General features: G+C 53.5%; 1 protein-coding gene across 1 annotated transcript; it reads left to right on the forward strand.

The window, feature by feature from the left end:
• Nucleotides 1-1772: 1772 nt before the first annotated feature.
• On the forward strand, nt 1773-18732 carry LOC107107279 (transmembrane protein 56-B-like). Its single transcript, XM_015407553.1, has 6 exons — nt 1773-1927; nt 2886-2975; nt 3889-3947; nt 7224-7318; nt 13504-13577; nt 18184-18732. Exons 1-6 carry the CDS (start codon nt 1773-1775, stop codon nt 18473-18475), a joined length of 765 nt encoding a protein of 254 aa, XP_015263039.1. The 3' UTR covers nt 18476-18732.
• The last annotated feature ends 38 nt before the right edge of the window (nt 18733-18770 follow it).

An 18770-nucleotide genomic window follows, 5' to 3' on the forward strand; every position in this document is an offset into this window, starting at 1 on the left:
CCCGGCACCCTTGTCCAAAACAGTCCAGTGGCACCTTTAAGGCCAAGTTTTATTCAGGCACAAGCTCTCCCTCCTCTGCGAGGACAGATCTGCACGCCCCCCCCCCCAATAGCTAGCAATCCAAAACAGTCCAGTGGAGCCTGAGTGTTGCCTTCTGACACACTTCCGGTGATGTCAGGGGGTGTGGCATATGCAAATGAGTTGTGCTAATGAGCTATGCCAATATGCTCCTGCACCTCTTTTTCTATGAGGTGGGCGGGGCTTAGAGATCTCTTTCGAGGACAGCTCTTGTCAGAACTACGGCTTGCCGAAGGTCATCCAGCTGAATAAAGCCTGCCCCCGCTTCCTAACTGTAAGGGTGGTTGAGCAGTGGAACAGTCTGCTTTGGGAGGTGGTGGAGGCTCCTTTGCTGGACGTTTCCAAGCGGAGGCTGGACGACCCTCTTTCGGGTATGTTGTGGGGCTATCTTTCGGCTCTGCTCCTGCAGAGTGCAGGGGGTTGTTGGACTAGATGACCTGCAAGGTCCCTTCCAACTCTAACACTCTATGATTCTATGGACGGGACCTCCAGGGTCATCTAGTCCAGCCCCCTGCACAATGCAGGAAATTCACAAATACCTCCCCCTCCACCCCCGCAGTGACTGCTGTTCCCCGTGCAGAAGGTGACAAAAAATCTCCAGGATGGCTTCCTGGCCCCAAAGTGGCGATCGGCATTTCCCTGGGCGTGTAAGAAAGGGGCCACGAGAACTAAGCACTGAGGCAACCCTTCCTGCCCTCCCTCTCGTGATCCGCCTAAGTTATGCGCAGGGGAGAGAGAGAGAGAACTTTCTATTCCTCTCCCAAAATAGTAGGGCAGTCAATGAAACAGATGAGAAATAGATTCTTTGAAGAGGGTGGGATTCGCTGCCTGAGGATGTTGTGATGGCCACGGGCATGGACGATGGCTGGAAAAGATTAGACAGATCCCTGGAGGAGAGAGAGAGACCCATCCGCAATGCTCCCTCTAAGCCATGGAGTCTTGTGAGCAAAAATTCTACATTGTGACTGAGTGGCCTTAAAGTTGTGAGTGAGCGATTTGGCTCCTGCATAAATCAGTTTGCTCTGGAGCCATCCCTTCCCGAGTGAAGACAAAAGTGTGACCGATTTCCCCGCGGTTTCGTGATCCTGTTTTTTGAGGATTACGAAACCGCGGGCAAAATCGGGCAAAGCCGTGGGTCAAAATGCGGCCGCGCTTCTTCGAGTGGGAAATTGACATGTACCATCGGGGCAAAGAGACGAGCGAGCGCAGAGCAGCGGCTGTGGGAAACTGGTATGTGTAAGCCGGAGGCTAAAAACCTGTGAGTGTGCTCACACTAACTCAGCTTAGAGGGAACACTGCCCATCAGTGGCTACTGGCCTTGGGGACTAAAGGGAGCCTCCATCTTCAGAGGCAGTCTACCTCTCCGTCCCAGGGCCAGGAGGCAACTTCAGGGGAAGGCTTCAGCCTTTCAGCATTTTCCTCCCAATGCCAGAAGTCATCTGGGCTGGCAAATGCTGGTGTGCCCTTCCGGGCAGGGGGAAGCCTAACTTTAGGGAAACGGGCCGGTTTTGCTACCATCTCTGGAGGCGGCAGGCGCAGCAGCTCCGCTTGCTGTCTGGTACAAAGAGCCCCTGTCCCCGTGCTGCCAAACAGCACAGCGGCCCCCTCCCCCCGGGGGGGCTGTGTTACTGCCTATCCCCACCATGCAAACACCCCCCTCTGCCTCTGCTTGTAGGTGTTTCCGAGGAGGCTCCATGGAGGATTCCACCCGCCTGGGCTACTGCGTGGTGGCCGCCAGCTTCGTGGCCTTCCAGTTCTGCTTCTCGGCCGCCAGCCCCCAGCTCTCCCTGTCGCTCTGCCCCGGCTACTCCGCCCTCCCCCCTGTCAAGCGGAGTGAGTGGAACTCCAGGTACCGTCTGTGTCTGCCTGCCTGTGGGGGCAGAGGAGAGCGCGAGGCCTTTGTGGGGAGGAGGGCAGAAGCAAGAGAGGGCGGTTCTGCACCTGGCGCTCGCTCCCCATTTTCTCAACTGGGAGGGGAAAGTGCAGCTCAAAACCACATTCAGATACCCCAGGGCAAGGCCATTGTGACTGCAAAGTCGCCCCCGAACAGCCATCAATCTATGCAGAAGGTGCCGTAACACCTGAGGATCAAAGAAAGTGAAAGCGGCATGCAGCTGTGGAGGCTGCCACAAAACCCGATGGTCAAAGAAAGCGAAAGCGGCATGCAGTGCAGAGGGGGATTTCTGTTCCAACGTGGGTTTCGTAGAACAATGGAGTGAAAAGCCAATGCAGAATCAGCCCAGAGAGACCTGGTTGCTGTGCAAGGAACTGCCCTTTTTTTTTTGTCTGTACGAGAGAAGCAGAGAGCGAGGAGATGTGTGTGCGCAGGGCCGGCTCACTCACTAGGCGAACTAGGCATTCGCCTAGAGTGCTGGGCCCTGGATGGGGCGCCGAGCTGTGCCTTCCCCCCCCCCTTGCCAAAAGCCCGCGAGCAGCTCTCCAAGTGTCAGCACTTCGCTAATTGGGGAGAGGTATTTGGTGAGCAGCCCACGCCTGGAGACAGGATCCCCCCCCACACCTCCCTCCCAAACTGCCTTCGGAAGCGGAGCTCTCTTCCATCTTGGAGGTTGCTGCAGGAACATGTGGGGCGTGTTCGTTGGGTCTGACAGCTGCGGGGGGGAGGAGGCGGTTGCGGCGGTAGCAAAAGGGTGGCTGGCTCCAGGCCCCACCAGGAGGTTGGCATCTGCGCCACAAGGCAGCCTTGCCTAGGGCGCAGAAACACCTCGAGCCGGCCCTGTGTGTGCGTGTGCTTGTGTGTGTGCAAGAGCTGTCACCCCCGGGTAACCCTCGCATGTGCTCCTCCCCAGATGTGTCTCCACTGTGCACGCAATGGTGGTCGGCCTCTTCTGCCTGTACATCCTGTGGTACGATGACGCCGTCAACGCCAACCCCATCTGGTAAGAGTCGGGACCCGGCAGCCCGTCCAGCTCAGCCACGCGTTGTCGGAAGGAGAACTGGAGGATCCAGCAGAGGAGGAGGAGGAGGGAGGGAGGAAGGAAGGGCCCGGGAGCTTGTGTGGTCATGTGGAAAGCTGTGAAGGGCTGTTTTGTGCGGCAGGACAATGGCCCCTTGTTCCTCCAGGGATTTGGGATTGGGAAAGGGGGCAGGGAGTTGCTCTTGGCAGGACTGGCACGGGGCCTAAAGAGATGCCTGCTCCCTGCCCAAGCCAAAGTCAGTCTCTCTCTCTCTCTCTCTCTCTCTCTCTCTCTCTCTCTCTCTGCCTCCTTTCCTTTCCACTGCTTGCAACGCACATGACCATGCTTTGCTTTCCCACTAGTCTCCCCTTGCTTCTCAGGGGGCTGGCTGGTACAAGCCCCTGAAGCTCAGCCATGTCATTATCAGGTGTGGTCGAAGGATGCGTGTACCAGGCGATGACCCCCCTCAAGGGCTTTGCACGGCAAGGGACGTTCAGGGGTGGTTTCTGCCCTTGCCTGCTTCTGCACAGCAGCCCTGGGCTTCCTTGGGGGTCTCCCATCCGAGTACGGACCAGGGCCGGCCCTGCTTAGTGCTTCAGAGATCTGATGAGATCTGTCTAGCCTGGGCCACCCCGGTTAGGGCAGGAGACGCACAGAGGTGTTTCGACATTGCCTGCCTCTGCGTAGCAACCCTGGGCTTCCTCAGTCTCTGCACAGCCGTTTGTCCCTGTTTGGACCCCTTCTGCCCAGCCTAGGAGATGGGGTGCTGCCTCTGGGAGCAGCTGGGGGGCAGGGAATGGGCACACTCCTAACCCTGTGGGGGAGGACTGAGAGCCTGACGCGAGAGCAGCCACATCACCCCCTCTGCCTCTCGCTCTTCCTCTTCTCCCTGCAGGGGGGAGCCCCGCCTGGTCAAGCTGAATGTCGCCATCACCTGCGGCTACCTGCTGTATGGTAAGTCGTGTGCTCCCCTGTTTCCCTCTGTGGGGCCCGCAACGCGCAGTGTTCCCTCTAAGCCAGGGGTGTCGGACTCATTTGTTATGAGGGGCGGATCTGACATAAATGAGACCTTGTTGGGCCGGAATCACGTGTGTGACATAAAAGGGAATGCCAGGTAGCGGAGATATCGACTTGATAAAGGACACAAACACAAAGGTGTTTTTTTTTAACTTAAAATCATGCTTAAAGCATGAGCACTCTTGCAACATTTTGTTCATTTAACAGTGTCTGATAACCGACACCTCTTGCTCTGAATTATTGCATCGAAATGTCTGTGCTGTTGCAGTCTTGAGTATGCTGTTCAGGTGTGTGTCTGTAAGCTGCAAACCTACGATGACGCAGCAGCAGCAGAACCGGAAGAAGCAGCAGAAGACAGCCAGTTCCACTGCGGGCCTGAGAGAAGCCCTCCGAGGGCCTGGTCTGGCCCCTGGGCCACATGTTTGACACCCTTGCTCTAAGCTATGCACATGAGCATATAAAGGTAAAGGTAAAGGTTCCCTTGCTCAACAGCCAGTCGAATCCGACTCTAGGGTTGCGGTGCTCATCTCCGTTTCAAAGCCGAAGAGCCAGCCTTGCAACATTTTGTTTATTTAACAGTGTCGGATAACCGACACCTCTTGCTCTGAATTATTGCCTCGAAATGTCTGTGCTGTTGCGGTCTTGAGTATGCTGTTGAGGTGTGTATCTGTAAGCTGCAAACCTACAATGATGCAGCCGCAGCAGCAGAACTGGAAGAAGCAGCAGAAGACAGCCAGTTCCACTGCGGGCCTGAGAGAAGCCCTCCGTGGGCCCGGCCCGGCCCCTGGGCCGCATGTTTGACACCCCTTGCTCTAAGCTGTGCACATGAGCATAGGAAGCTCATTAACCAGGAAGCGCCCCTCAGCAGCTATTTGCCCATGGCCCATTTTAAGAGGACAGCAGTTATTTTCTGCTCAGGATGTGAGCTGCTCCACTCAGAAGGGGGGAAGAATCAGAGGGAGCTTTGCCCACGAGTGAGTCTCTGGGGACTGCCCCTAGCCCCAGCCATTCGGCCCAAGCGATGGTGGCTGTGGTGGGTCCCTCTGATCCTCTTTGGGGACGGCCTTCTTCCTCCGTGTCCCCCTCCCCCTCCTGGGAATATCCTTGCAAGCGTCTCCTGCACCAGCCCCCTCCAGCAGGAACGGCTGGAAATGAAGAGCCAGAAAAGCCCGCGGCTGCCTGCTCCCCCCTCGGGATAAGGCAGTCTTGGAAGGGGTGGGGGGGGAAACCGGCTGCCTCTCCCCGTCACCTGTGAGGTGCAGCACAGGTCTTTTTTTGCAGGGGGGGGGGCAGGCTCTGCTGTCCCACAAGGGGGTGTTGGAAGGGAGCGACTCAGCATGCCTGGACATTGGGGGGGGGGCAATGCTCCCTCTAAGCTGTGGAGTCTTATGAGCAAAAACTCTATGAGCTACTAGCATTCAAGTTGTGAGTGAGCGATTTGGCTCCTGCCTAAATCAGTTTGCTCTGGAGCCCTCCTTCCTGAGCTGAGACAAAAATCTGCGAGCCAGAGGCTAAAGAACTGTGAGCTAGCTCACACTCACTCAGCTTATAGGGAACACTGGGGGAGGGTGCTGCATCACTCTGAGGGTGTAGAGGTGGTCCTCTCCTTGACGAGGATGCTTCCCTTTGTCTCCCTCCGAGCCCTCCTCTCCTCTCCTCTCCCTTTGTCCTCTCCCTCTCTTGACATGGCCTTCCATGGGGATCACACATCTCTGCAGGCCTCTCCTGTGGAAGCAGCGCCCTCGTACTCCCACACACACACGTGGTGCAGATGCCGGATACGGTGGCCATTTGTGAAAGGGAGATTCAGGTGGGGAAGCCTTGTTGGTCTGAAGCAGCGGGACAGAGTTTGAGTCCAGCCAGGCACCTTTCAGACCAACCGAGTTCCATTCAAAGTATACGCTTTCCTGTGCAAAGTGCGCTTGCATAAATAAAGTTTTTGTTGGTCTTAAAGGTGGCACTGGACTCAAACTTTGTTGTGAAAGGGGAAGGACTTTTTTAGATTCGGCTTCTCTCTCTTCTTTTGACCGCAACCTGAATGTGAACTTGAATCTACTTGAATCAATGCAAGTTTACCTTTTTTTTGCAATCTACTTTGCGGGAGATTTATTTACTGCACCCAGAACACTTCTGGGCTGGTGCTGCGGGATCATCCGTGACTTGTCAGGTTTCCTCGGCAGATTTTAAGTGTGTGTGTGTGGAGAGGGGGGGAGAGAGAGAGAGAGAGAGAGAGAGAACTAGTTGTGCTGCATGCCGAAATGAGTGGCCAGAACGCCAGCCAGCATCTCTTCCCCTCCCCCAGCTCTCCTCCTGTGCCCCTAGCCACAGCTCAGGACGTGGCAAGAGCATCTCTGGCAGGGGTGGCAAGAGCGTCTCTGGGCGATTCTGCATCTGGCATTTGCTCCGCATTTTCTCAGCACTGAGGAAAAGGTGCAGCTCAAAGCCACATCCATATATCCCGGGGCAACCGTTGCACTGACTCCAAAGTCACCCCTGAAAGGCAGGGGTCGTTTCGTAGAAAAAGAGCTAGAGGAACTCATTAGCATAACTCGTTAGCATATGCCACACCCCCTGTCATCACCGGAAGTGTGTCATAAGGCCACACCCCCTGACATCACCGGAAGTGTGTCATAAGGCCACACACCCCGCCCCCAACGGTCCCGGCCGGCGGGAGTGCAAGGAAGCCCCGCGAAGGCCCTCCCTGGCCCCAGGCAGGCAGGGGTGGGGAGAGGCAGGGAGGAAGCAACTTACCCTCCCTCTTCTCCTGCCTCCTCCTGGCTGAATGAGGGCTGGAAGCGGGGCGGCCGGAAGCAGGGGGCGGGGCTTCGTCATGTGCCCCGCCCCCCCATACCTCACCCGGGGGAACTGCGATCCCCCCGAAATAACCTCTGCTGAAAGGCCATAAATCTACGCAGAAGGTACCATCAAATCCAATGAGAAAAGAAAGCAAAAGCAGCATGCCATGCAGAGGGGAATTTCTGTTCCAATGTGGGTTTGCTAAAACAATGGAGGGAAAAGCTGGTGCCGAATCGCCCTCTGTCCGTTTACGTTTCTGCCAGGCGACGGCTGGGTGCAGGCAGGGCCAGAACGAACAGGGGGCTACCCCGGCCTGTGGTCAGTCCCCCCCCTCCTGGGCTTCGCTTGGACCCGCGTCCTGCCCATTCTGGTCCTGGCAAATCAACTCTCCTTCTGTGTTTGTGTTCTGGGTTCTAGATCTGTTGTTGCTCATCCGCTACTGGAGGACCCTGGGAGATTCTCTCTTTGTGTGTCACCACCTGGCGGCGCTGTATGCCTACGGATACGTGCTGGTCAGTGCTTTGCCGCCTTGCTGCGAACGCGCCTTTCCCTTTATTCTCTGAAGATAGATCCAGTTGTGTCGGTCTGAAGCAGCAGAACAAATTTAGACTCCAGTCGGGCACCTTTAAGACCAACAAAGGCTTATTCAAGGTGTGAACTTTCGTGTCCGTGCACACTTCTTTGAATGCACTGGAAAGGAAGGTAGAGTTCAGACTTATAGACAGAGGCCTTATAACCTTTTTTGTTGTTCAGTCGCACAGTCGAGTCCGACTCTTCGCGACCTTAGCTTGTTACTTCTTCTTTTTTAGAGACGCCAATGTTGGAACAGGCCAAAGGCCCATCCAGTCCAACACTCTGTGTCACACAGTGGCCAAAAATACCAGGGGCCATCAGGAGGTCCAGCAGTGGGGCCAGGAGGACACTAGAAGCCCTCCCACTGTTGCCCCCCCCAGCACCAAGAAGACAGAGCATCACTTGCCCCAGAGCCCCTATCTATACCTTGTGGCTAATAGCCTCCGATGGACCTCTGCTCCATATCTAATTCCCTTTTGAAGCCGTCCATGCTTGTAGCCGCCACCACTTCCTGTGGCAGTGAGTCCCGTGTGTTCATCACTCTTTGGGTGAAGAAGGACTTCCTTTTATCTGTTCTAACCCGACTGCTCAGCAATTTCATGGAGTGCCCACGAGTTCTCGTATGGTGAGAAAGGGAGAAAAGTACCTCTTTCTCTACCTGTTCTTTCCATGCATCATCTTGTAAACCTCAATCATGTACTTAGTTTTGTCTTTGCTTATCTTAAAGCATCTTCATCATGTTGCATGTTCATTTGCTGCTCAGCCCCTGTCGGTAAGTTTGAACTGTAGCTTCCTTTCCAGTGTATTTGGAAAAGTGTGCTTTGCCCCCCAAAGCTCACACCTTGAATAAACCTTTGCTGGTCTTAAAGGTGCCCCCGCTGGACTCTGCATTTGCAGCCTTTATTCTCTGAATGGCTCTGGGCCGAATCCTGGGCTTCATTCCTCTCCTCCTCTGCCGCTGTCAATACAACGTCCCACTCGTTCGCTCCCAGGCCACACAGACTGCCTCTGGGCTCCCAACGGAAGAGAGCAAAGCGTGGGAGCTGGACCCAGGGAGAATCAGGGATGAAGGTGTCCAACTTCCGCCCGTAATCTGGAGGACAGGGAGTAGAATTCCCACGCAGCCAGGATTACAGATGACAGAGTTACATGCACTCAGGATTACAGGACAGTCTACCTCGGGAGGTGGTGGGTGCTCCTTCGCTGGACGTTTTCAAATGGAGGCTGGATGACCATCTTTCAGGTGTGTTGTAGGTATGTGGGGCTGTAGGTCTCTTTTTCGGCTCTGCTCCTGCAGAGTGCAGGGGGTTGGACTAGATGACCTGCAAGGTCCCTTCCAACTCTAACATTCTATGATTCCAAGAGTGGTTGAGCAGTGGAACAGTCTGCCTCGGGAGGTGGTGGGTTCTCCTTCGCTGGACGTTTCCAAGCAGTGGATGGACGACCATCTTTCAAGTATGTTGTAGGGCTATCTTTCGGCTGTGCTCCTGCAGAGTGCAGGGGGTTGGACTAGATGACCTGCAAGGTCCCTTCCAACTCCAACATTCTATGATTCTATACCTGGTTTCTTTCTGTACTCTGGGGAGCGTTAACCCAGGCTTCTCTGAAAAAGGAGCTCGGAGGGGCTAGGCGCTGTACGAAGATGAAAGCAAAGAGGCGGTCCCTGCGTGCAGTTGCACAGCCCGGAAGAACAGGACACACACTAACAAGTGCAAAAGGCACGGGACACTGGGAGGTTTTGAAGCAGGGGTGCCAGCTAGCCTGGAGAAGAATGGCCCATCCCTCCCAACAGAGGATTAGTGCGTAGAAATGGGCAGCAAAGCTTTTTTTTGGCACTGGGGGAGAATAGTCAGCCTTTCTCACCTGGACTCAAGGCAAATGACACAGAGTGAGTCAGTACAGTCGAGAGGATGGAACATTTGATGAACAATGAAATAGGCTTTGGGTTCTAGACCCAGCCAGAAGTTTATAAGCAGAAGCGAGGCATATGTATTAACATGACACATTAACTAGTAGAATCATAGAATGCTAAGAGCTGGAAGGGACCCTGCAGGTCATCTAGTCCAACCCCCCTCTGCACTCTGCAGGAGCAGAGCCGAAAGAGAGCCCTACAACATACCTGAAAGAGGGTAGTCCAGCTTCCGCTTGAAAACGTCCGGCGAAGGAGCATCCACCACCTCCCGAGGCAGTCTGTTCCACTGCTCAACCACTCTGACAGTTAGGGAAGTTTCTCCTGATATTCAGCCGGTTATCAACTCCCTGGTAATTCCCACCCATTAGATTGAGTCTTGCAATCCAGAGTGAGAGAGAATAGATCTGCTCCATCTTCTACACAGCAGCCCTTCAGATACTTGAAGACTGCAAACATGTCCCCTCTAAGCCTTCTCTTTCCCAGGCTAAACAGACCCAACTCTTTCAGCCTTTCCTCGTAAGATCCACAGTCCCTAATAATTTTTTCCAAGCAATTTCCCAGGAAGCTTCTAATAGAGGGTCAGGACTTCCTAGCCGCAATTTCTGTGTGTCATACAAACATCTTCCAGTAGTATTAATGAATAATTCATTCTCCACATACACATTAATGAGACAATATTAGGTTGTTCGGATGATTGAAGGTTTGTTCGGATGAAGAGAAGAAACGGAACTCAATCCAGAGGTTCTCGTCAGCTAGAATGAGACAATATTAGGACTGTTTGAAACCCTTATTGAAGGTTTGTTCGGATGAAGAGATGAAACGGAACTCAATCCAGAGGTTCTCGTCAACAATCACAATAACTTCAGCAATCACAATAACTTTATGTATTTTAAGAATCACAACAACTTCATGTATTCTCATCAACTGTATTTATTGATACAATGATGTTATTTACAGGTATACTTTGAGATCAAAATATACTTGATATAATGTTTGAATATATTTAGCGTCTTGCATACTTGTCAGATCTAAGGCTTGCCCAAGGTCATCCAGGAGCTGGAAGTGGAAAAGTGGGGAATCAAATCCGGTTCTCCCAGATTAGAGTCTGCACATGAAGAAGAAGAAGAGGGGGAGGAGATTGGATTTATACCCCACCCTTCACTACCCAAAGGTGTTTCAGAGCGGCTGACAAACTCCTTCCCCTTCCCCACCCCACAACAGACCCCCTGTGAGGTCGGCGGGGCTGAGAGAGCTCTTGACAGAAACGGCTCTTTTTCAAGGACAGCTCTTATCAGAACTACGGCTTGCCCAAGGTCATCCAGCAGGTGCAAGTGGAGGCGGAAGAAGAAGAAGAGATTGGATTTATACCCCACCCTTCACTACCCAGAGGAGTCTCAGAGCGGCTTACAAACTCCTTTCCCTTCCCCTCCCCACAACAGACACCCTGTGAGGTAGGTGGGGACTGAGAGAGCTCTTGACAGAAACTGCTCTTTTTCAAGAACAGCTCTTATCAGAACTGTGGCTATCCAGCCAGGTGCAAGTGGAGGAGTGGGGAGTCAAACCCGGTTCTCCCTGATTAGAGTCCACGCACGAAGAAGAAGAGGAGGAGATTGGATTTCTACCCCATGGCCCTTCACTACCCAAAGGAGTCTCAGAGCGGCTTACAAACCCCTTCCCCACCCCACAACAGACAGGCACCCTGTGAGGCAGGCGGGGCTCAGAGAGCTCTGACAGAAACTGCTCTTTTTTCAAGGACAGCTCTTATCAGAACTATGGCTTGCCCAAGGTCATCTAGCAGGTGCAAGTGGAGGAGGAGTGGGGAATCAAACCCGGTTCTCCCAGATCAGAGTCCGCACACTTAACCGCGACACCAAAACTGGGGAAGCCACCTCCAGTGCAGCTCAGAGCCTGGAAGCCAGCACGGGTGGGCAGCGTGAGGACAGCGTAGCCAGAGGGGCGGTGGCTGTGTGACAGGCGGATGGTGCCACCACTCCAAGCAGAGTTATAGCCTTTCCTCTGGGGGGGAAGCGCAGGACAGGAGGGCCCCTGGCGGGATGTGGTCCGCGGGGTCGCGAAGAGTCGGACTCGACCGTGGGACTGAACAACAACAGCAGCGAGCGATGAAAGGAGCGTGTGCCCAGAAGGCTGTAACTGTGCCCAGGGCAGTGGTGTTTCCAATTAGCGAAAACTGTAAAGAATTTCCCCTCAGCAGCGATGGGGGGGGGAAGCGCTCTCTTTGGACCCGGGTGAGAAGAGAGAGGTTGGACAAGAATGGCCATCGAGAGCAAATGGAATCCTGAAGTGGGGGTGGCCGAGAAGACGTGAGCAAGAGCAGAAGACATGCACCCTCCCCTCTCAGATGGGGTGGGGTTGCCACCAAGGCTCCCTCTAAGCTGCGGAGCCTCGTGAGCAAAGATTCTCCATTGTGAGCTACTGCCATTAAAGTTGTGAGCGAGCGATCTGGTTGTTGCCTCAATTAGTCTGCTCTGGAGCCCCATCCTTTCCTGAGCGAAGACAAAAATGTGTGAGCCGGAGGCTAAAAAAATGTGAGCTGGCTCACACTGACTCAGCTTAGAGGGAACACTGCATCTAAGCTGTGGAGTCTTGTGAGCAAAAATTCTACTTTGTGAGCTCCTGGCACTAGAGTTGTGAGCGAGCGATTGGGCTGCTGCATCAATCAGTCTGCTCTGGAGCCCCATCCTTTCCTGAGCAAAGACAAAAATGTGTGAGCTGGAGGCTAAAAAACTGTGAGCTGGCTCACACTGACTCAGCTTAGAGGGAACACTGGTTGCCACCCTCCAGGGGGCACCTTGAGATCTCAGCGATTACAGTTGATTCCCAAATGACCAAGACCGGTTCCTCTGGAGAAAACAGCTTCCTTGGAAGGTGGACTCCGTGGCCTTGTGCCCCACTGACGGCCCCTCCCCTCCCCAGGCTCCACCCCCCCAAAATCTCCAGGTATTTCCCACCCTGGAGCTGGCAGTCCTGGAACATAAGAACATAAGAGTCGCCAGTGTTGGATCAGGCCAAAGGCCCATCCAGTCCAACACTCTGGGTCACACAGGGGCCAAAAATACCAGGTGCCATCAGGAGGTCCAGCAGTGGGGCCGGGAAACCAGAAGCCCTCCCACTGTTGCCCCCCTCCCAAGCACCAAGAATACAGAGCATCCCTTGCCCCATAGCCCCTATCTAGACCTTGTGGCTAATAGCCACTGATGGACCTCTGCTAATTATTTAGCAAAAACTAATTATTTTTTAATTAGTTCGCATCCAGTCCAACACTCTGGGTCATACAGTGGCCAGAAATACCAGGTGCCCTCAGGAGGTCCCCTGGATCAGTGAACGCCTCCTCTGTGGGTCCTCCTATAGTTGTCAAGTGCTGGGGGGGAGGGGCATGGATAATTCTGACAGCACCTCCTTTTCCGGGATGAAGCAGTACGGTGGGGGGGGGGGCAGATTCTCAGGTTACTTGACTATATAAGAACACTAGCAGCCAAGCCTGTTGTAAAAGCTGGCCGCCGAGCTTCTGCTGCTCTGCGGAGGCCTGCTCGGGTCGGGCCAGTCTGCATGCTCAGAGCGTTTGTCTCCCCAGACCGAGCGGGGTTGCCTCCTGCCCGCCGCCTTGGGGAGACCCCGCCAGGGCCAGTTGTGGGGAAACCAGGCCGCCGCTGCTGCATCATGGCAAATGCGAGACCCTTCGGGGAGGGAAAGCAACTGTCTTCTGAGGGGATTTGTGGCCGGCGCTGCTTCTGTGGGCGAGACTCAGGCAACGCAGCCAGTTGCAGCCAGTGGATAGGGAGATGTTCTGAGTGACACATCAGGGAGCCAAATGATTTGGGAGCGTGTGGAATGTTCTGGAGGGTGCCACTCCAAAACACAATTATTATATAGAGAGGTAAGAACATCAGAGAAGCCAGTGTTGGATCAGGCCAGTGGCCCATCCAGTCCAACACTCTGTCACACCGTAGCCCAATATACCAGGTGCCATCAGGAGGTCCAGCAGTGGGGCCATATGGAGGACGGTGATTGGAGCTCCCCCTCCAGATTCACCCCAGGCTGTTTATGGAAGAGGCACAACTGGGAATACTTCTTTGCTCTACAGTAATCTGTCGAACTCACTGCCAGCGGTGGTTGTGACTGCCAAGAGCACAGATCGTGTTAAAAGGGTGTGGGGCAGATTCATGGCTTCTCCCTCTCTCTTTCTCTCTGCAGAGCCGTGGGGTCCTGCCCTATTTTGCCAACTTCCGGCTCCTCTCAGAGCTGTCCACGCCCTTCGTGAACCTCCGGTGAGTTGTAGGACGAGGCAAAACGGGCTGATGAATTCATAGGGCTGCATCAGCCACACCAGATGTGGGTCTAGGGGGAGAGATGCTGGGACCCGCCCTGCCCTTCCCCCCACATCCAGAGCCAATGGAGAAACCCCTCCTTTCAGGAGCTCCCTTTAAACTCCCCTTCGCACACACACCCATAAGCTGTAGCCGCCCCCCCTCCTGATGCCTTCCCACCTCCAGGTGTTCAGGTTTTTATTCTGTACCCACCGGGGTTAGAAATTTGATACAGTTTAAAAGTAAAAAGCTATTTGCCTCTCTGCTGTGTTGGACCAATCCCTGACCTGGATAGCACAGCGACCCCGATCTCGTCAGCTCTCGGAAGCTAAGCAGGGTCAGCCCTGCTTAGTTCTTGGATGGGGGACCACCAAGGAAGTCCCAAGATCCCTACGCAGAGGAAGGCGACGGCAAACCACCTCTTGTCTCTCGCCCTGCCCTGGATGATAGCCTAGGCTAGCCCAATCTCTTCAGATCTGGGAAGCTAAGCAGGGTCGGCCCCGGTTAGTAATTGGGTGGGAGACCACGTCTGCCTGGCAGTCCAGGGTTGCTACGCAGGGACAGGCAACGGGAAGCCACCTCTGCACATCTTGCCCTCAGAACTCCATGGGGCTGCCGTAAGTGATCTGTGACTTGACGTCGAGAAGAAAGGTTAGACCTTATCTTCTTTGGCGTACGGCATCTAATGTGGAGTTGCATCTCAGGCATTCAAGCTGCTCTTTCTATTAAAGGTAAAGGTAAAGGTTCGCTTGCTCGAAAGCCAGTCGAGTCCGACTCTAGGGTTGCGGTGCTCATCTCCATTTCAAAGCCAAAGAGCCAGCGCTGTCCGAAGACATTTCCATGGTCATGTGGCCGGTATGACTAAACACCAAGGCGCACGGAATGCTGTTCCCTTCCCACTGAAGTGGTACCTATTTATCTACTTGCAATTTCTTGCTTTCAAACTGCTAGGTTGGCAGGAGCTGGAACTAGAGACGGGAGCTCCACTCTTTCTATTGGCCCTGGATAAATGCTGCCACCATGACAAGGGATTTAAGGAGCAAACATTCTCTCTCACACACACACAAACACACACACATAGACCATTCAAGCCCAGCCTGCTCAAAGAAGGGCCGTGTCTTTCTCCACTTGGAGATGCGCGGCTGACTCCTGTGTTCCTTAGAGCTTGGGTCCCCACCAACACTCCCTCTAAGCTGCGGAGTCTTGTGAGTCAAAATTCCACTTGGTGAGCTACTGGCATTAAAGCTGTGAGCGAGTGATTTGGCTCCTGCATAATTTAGTTGGCTCTGGAGCCCTCCTTCCTGGGCTGAGACAAAAAATCTGTGAGCCAGAGGCTAAAAGGCTCTGACATAGCTCACACCAGCTCAGCTTAGAGGGAACACTGGTCCCCACGTCACAAATCTGGGCCTGGGATATTGTGGGATGGGCTTCTTTGCAACCCTGCTGTGTGTTAAAATTAAAAATAAGATTCTCTTGCTTCTGCGTTCGATGGCTAGATTAAAGTCGAGGAGCACCTCGGAGACCCACAAATATTTTAGGGTAAGAGCTTTTGAGGGGCAGAACTTCCTTCGTCAGACTCTTGAAAGTTTACACCCCCAAATTCTTGTCGGTGTCAATGAATTTTTGTTGTTGTTGTTCAGACGCAAGTCTAGGTCTTCTACAGCAGACAAATGCAGCCACCCTCTAGAACTACGTTGCATAGCATATCCTTGGCACCTAGAAACACAGAGCCAACCTCTTGCACAATGCAGGAAATCGTGTATGAGCCAACTACCGCCCACACAAACCCCATGGCCCACAGTGACCTCTGCTCCATTTATTTAACTTATTTATTTATTCATTCAGTTTATACCCTGTCCTCCCTGCCAACCCCCCCCCCCCCCAGCACCACAGCCCGAATCGTCACGAGCGGATGGAGGAAAATCCCTTCTTGCCCCCATAATGGCCATCACAGTATTAGCCCGGGGACATAAAAAATGGCTGCAAAGAGGCCCTTCCTGCCCTTATCTGCCTAAATCTAATCATCTAATACTAATTTGGGTATGTATTTATTTACTTTCTTCATTCATAGCCTGCCTTTCTTGCTGAGGTTTGAGGCAGATTACAATTATTATTTTTTTAACAAAATGTTGCTGTATAACGGTATCCAGCAATACAAAAAAGTGAGAGACTGGTAGCGCCTTAAAGACTAACAGAATTTGCAGCAGGGGAGGAGCTTTCCAGTCTTTCAGGCGCGGCCGGTCTCTCGCTCTTTTCTTCTGCTAGAGACAGACTAACAGGGCCGCCCGTCTCGATCAGTATCCAACAGCAACAAGCAATCCATTGAACGGCTTAAAATCACACGCCTGTGCCCTGTATTATTTATTTTGTTTATTTATTTATTAGATTTTTACCCTGCCCTCCCAGCAAAGGCTCAGGGTGGCTTACAACAGTACAAAACAGTACAGTAAATAATAAAGCCCAATCAAGCATATGTTTAAAACCATAACTATGCAACTTAATAAAGTGCTAGCATTAACTCCTCAGGGTTCAGTCAGCATCATAGTCTACCACAGACGTCCCCGCAAGCGGGCTCAGACTATACTTAGGGGACTCGGGGGGGGGGGTCGGGCTCGCTCTCCAAGAACTGTCAGATGTCGGTGGTGGCAGTGGTGGTGGCAGCTCCTTAGCCGAAGGCCTGGCGGAAGAGCTCCGTCTTGCAGGCCCAGCGGAACTGTAACAGGTCCCACAGGGCCCTGGTCTCCTCTGGGAGCTCATTCCACCAGAATGGAGCCGCCACCGAGAAGGCCCTGGCCCTTGTTGATGCAAGCCTGGTGTCCACCTGAACCACTCCATTTGGCCTTTTGCTTACATCCCTCTGACGGCTATCATAAAAGCAGAAAAACCAGGCCCTTCGTACTTGGGGGAACTCCCTGGTTAGGCAGACTTTTGCAAACCAACCGAAATAAAAGTACTCCAAGCTGCCTCGATGAGGACTGTGCCGTCTTTGGTAGGCACTAACTGGGGGAGGGGCTGATACATGGGGGGAGGTTGAGGGGGTGGGATTTAAAAATGGCTCCACTCCCTCACATCTCCTCCTTGGACTCTAGATGTCTTTGAATGTTCAGGTTCCTGTTTCGGGCTCTTCCACATTCACGTTTCCTTCGCTTGTCTGTCCCTGTTGCTTTCTTTTTCCCCCACGTGTGTTTTGCTCCCACTAGTGGTTGGTTCGGTATTACATTGCTGTATGACCCTCACCTGAATGGCCCAGACTTAGCCCGATCTCATCAGATCTTGGAAGCTAAGCAGGGTCGGGCCTGGTCATTACTTGGGTGGGAGACCACCAAGGAAGTCCAGGGTCTCTTCACAGAGGCACCTCTGAATGCCTCTTGAGGAGAGGAATTTTATGTATTATGAAGTTTTATCTTGTTGGAAGCCACCCTGAGCCAGCCTAGGCCGGAATGGACGGGATAAAAATCAATCAATCAATAAAAAATAAAAATAAATAAATAATAATAATAAGAAATACTATGAGAACCATCTTCAAGTACTTGAAGGGCTGTCCTATAGAGGATGGTACAGAGTTGTTTTTTGTTGCCCCAGAAGGTCGGACCAGACCCAACAGGTTGAAATTAAATCAGAAGAGTTTTCGGCTAAACTTTAGGAAGAACTTACTGACAGCTAGAGCGGTTTGGTGTTGAGCCAGTTTGGTGTCGTGGTTAAGTGCGCAGACTCTAATCTGGGAGAACCAGGTTTGATTCCCCACTCCTCCACTTGCACCTGGCTGGATGACCTTGGGCAAGCCACAGTTCTGACAGAACAGAGCAGTTTCTGTCAGAGCTCTCTCAGCCCCGCCTGCCTCACAGGGTGTCTGTTGTGGGGAGGAGAAGAGATTGGATTTATACCCCACCCTTCACTCGGAGTCTCAAAGTGGTTTACAAACCCAATCTCTTCTCTTCTTCCTCAGTGGAACAGGGTTCCTTTGGAGTTGGTGGGCTCTCCTTCTTTGGAGGTTTTCAGACAGAGGTTCGATGGCCATCTGACAGCAATGCGGATTCTGTGAACTTAGGAAGACCATGTGAGGGAGGGTAGGAAGGGTTGCCTCAGTGCCTAGTTCTCGTGGCCCCTTTCTTACACGCCCAGGGAAATGCTGATTGCCACTTTGTGGTCAGGAAGCAGTTTTTCTCCAGGCCAGTTTGGCTGGAGATCCTGGAGGTTTTTTGCCGTCTTCTGGGCGTGGAACAGGGGTCACTGGGTGTGTGTGGGGGGGAGGTATTTGCGAATTTCCTGTATTGTGCAGTGGATTGGGCTAGAGGACCCTGGAGGTACATCCCAACTCTGCATGTTTTTGTGCCAGACACAGAGCAATGTAATATTGAATCGACCACTAGAGGGAGCAAAACACAATGTGGGGGGGAAAAAGAAAAACCCCAGCAGTAGTGATACACAAGCGAAGAAAATGAGAGTGCGGAAGAGTTGATCTGGAATAATCAGGTTGGGATCTCCTGTAGTGAAGGGGTCGTCCCAGGCCTCTGTCTTTGTTGCCCTGCATTGCCTGACACACACACCCCGTTTGCAATTGTTTCAGCTGGTTCTTGGACACGGTTGGCTGGCCCCGTTCCTCCTGGCTGGCCCTGGCCAACGGCCTGGCCATGACCATGGTGTTCTTTGTGGTGCGCATCGCCGTCATCCCCAGCTACTACGCGCAGGTCTTCGCCTGGTACGGCACTCCCGAGTACGGACGCCTGGGCCTGAGCGTGCAGCTGGCCTGGATCGGGCCCAGCCTGGCTCTAGAAGTGCTCAACGTGGTCTGGATGTATCGCATCACCCGTGGCTTCTACCGGGCCTTCTGCCAGCCCAAACCCCACAAGACAGCATGAAGACAGAGCACCGGTGGCGGCACGTGCCTGACAACACCAGGGCAGAGCTGGAGGCCGTCTCTGAGTTATTTCCGAACTCCTAGGACTTTACCACTGGGGCCGGGCAAGGACCTCCAGGCCCGTAGAATGGGGGCATTCGGTCTTCTGTTCCGTCGGAAGGAGAGCTTTGCCATCCTGACCAGACTTGGCCACTGAGTCCGGGAGGGGGGCATCTGTCCGTGTGGTGAAGATGGACTCTCTCCCAGCAGCATCTGACACAGCGGGGCATGCTGTGGGGGTGCCCGGGGGGGTGGGG

This window comes from Gekko japonicus, unplaced genomic scaffold, assembly GCF_001447785.1.
Source record: "Gekko japonicus isolate JY-2015 unplaced genomic scaffold, Gekko_japonicus_V1.1 scaffold3291, whole genome shotgun sequence".
NCBI classification, from domain to species: domain Eukaryota; kingdom Metazoa; phylum Chordata; class Lepidosauria; order Squamata; family Gekkonidae; genus Gekko; species Gekko japonicus.

Bases quoted from the DNA above. Each gene is read 5' to 3' on its own strand.
- LOC107107279 (XM_015407553.1), top strand. From the start codon at position 1,773: ATGGAGGATTCCACCCGCCTGGGCTACTGCGTGGTGGCCGCCAGCTTC. The intron at 7,319-13,503 runs GTCAGTGCTTTG...TTCTCTCTGCAG, and splicing joins ATGCCTACGGATACGTGCTG to AGCCGTGGGGTCCTGCCCTA. The intron at 13,578-18,183 runs GTGAGTTGTAGG...CAATTGTTTCAG, and splicing joins ACGCCCTTCGTGAACCTCCG to CTGGTTCTTGGACACGGTTG.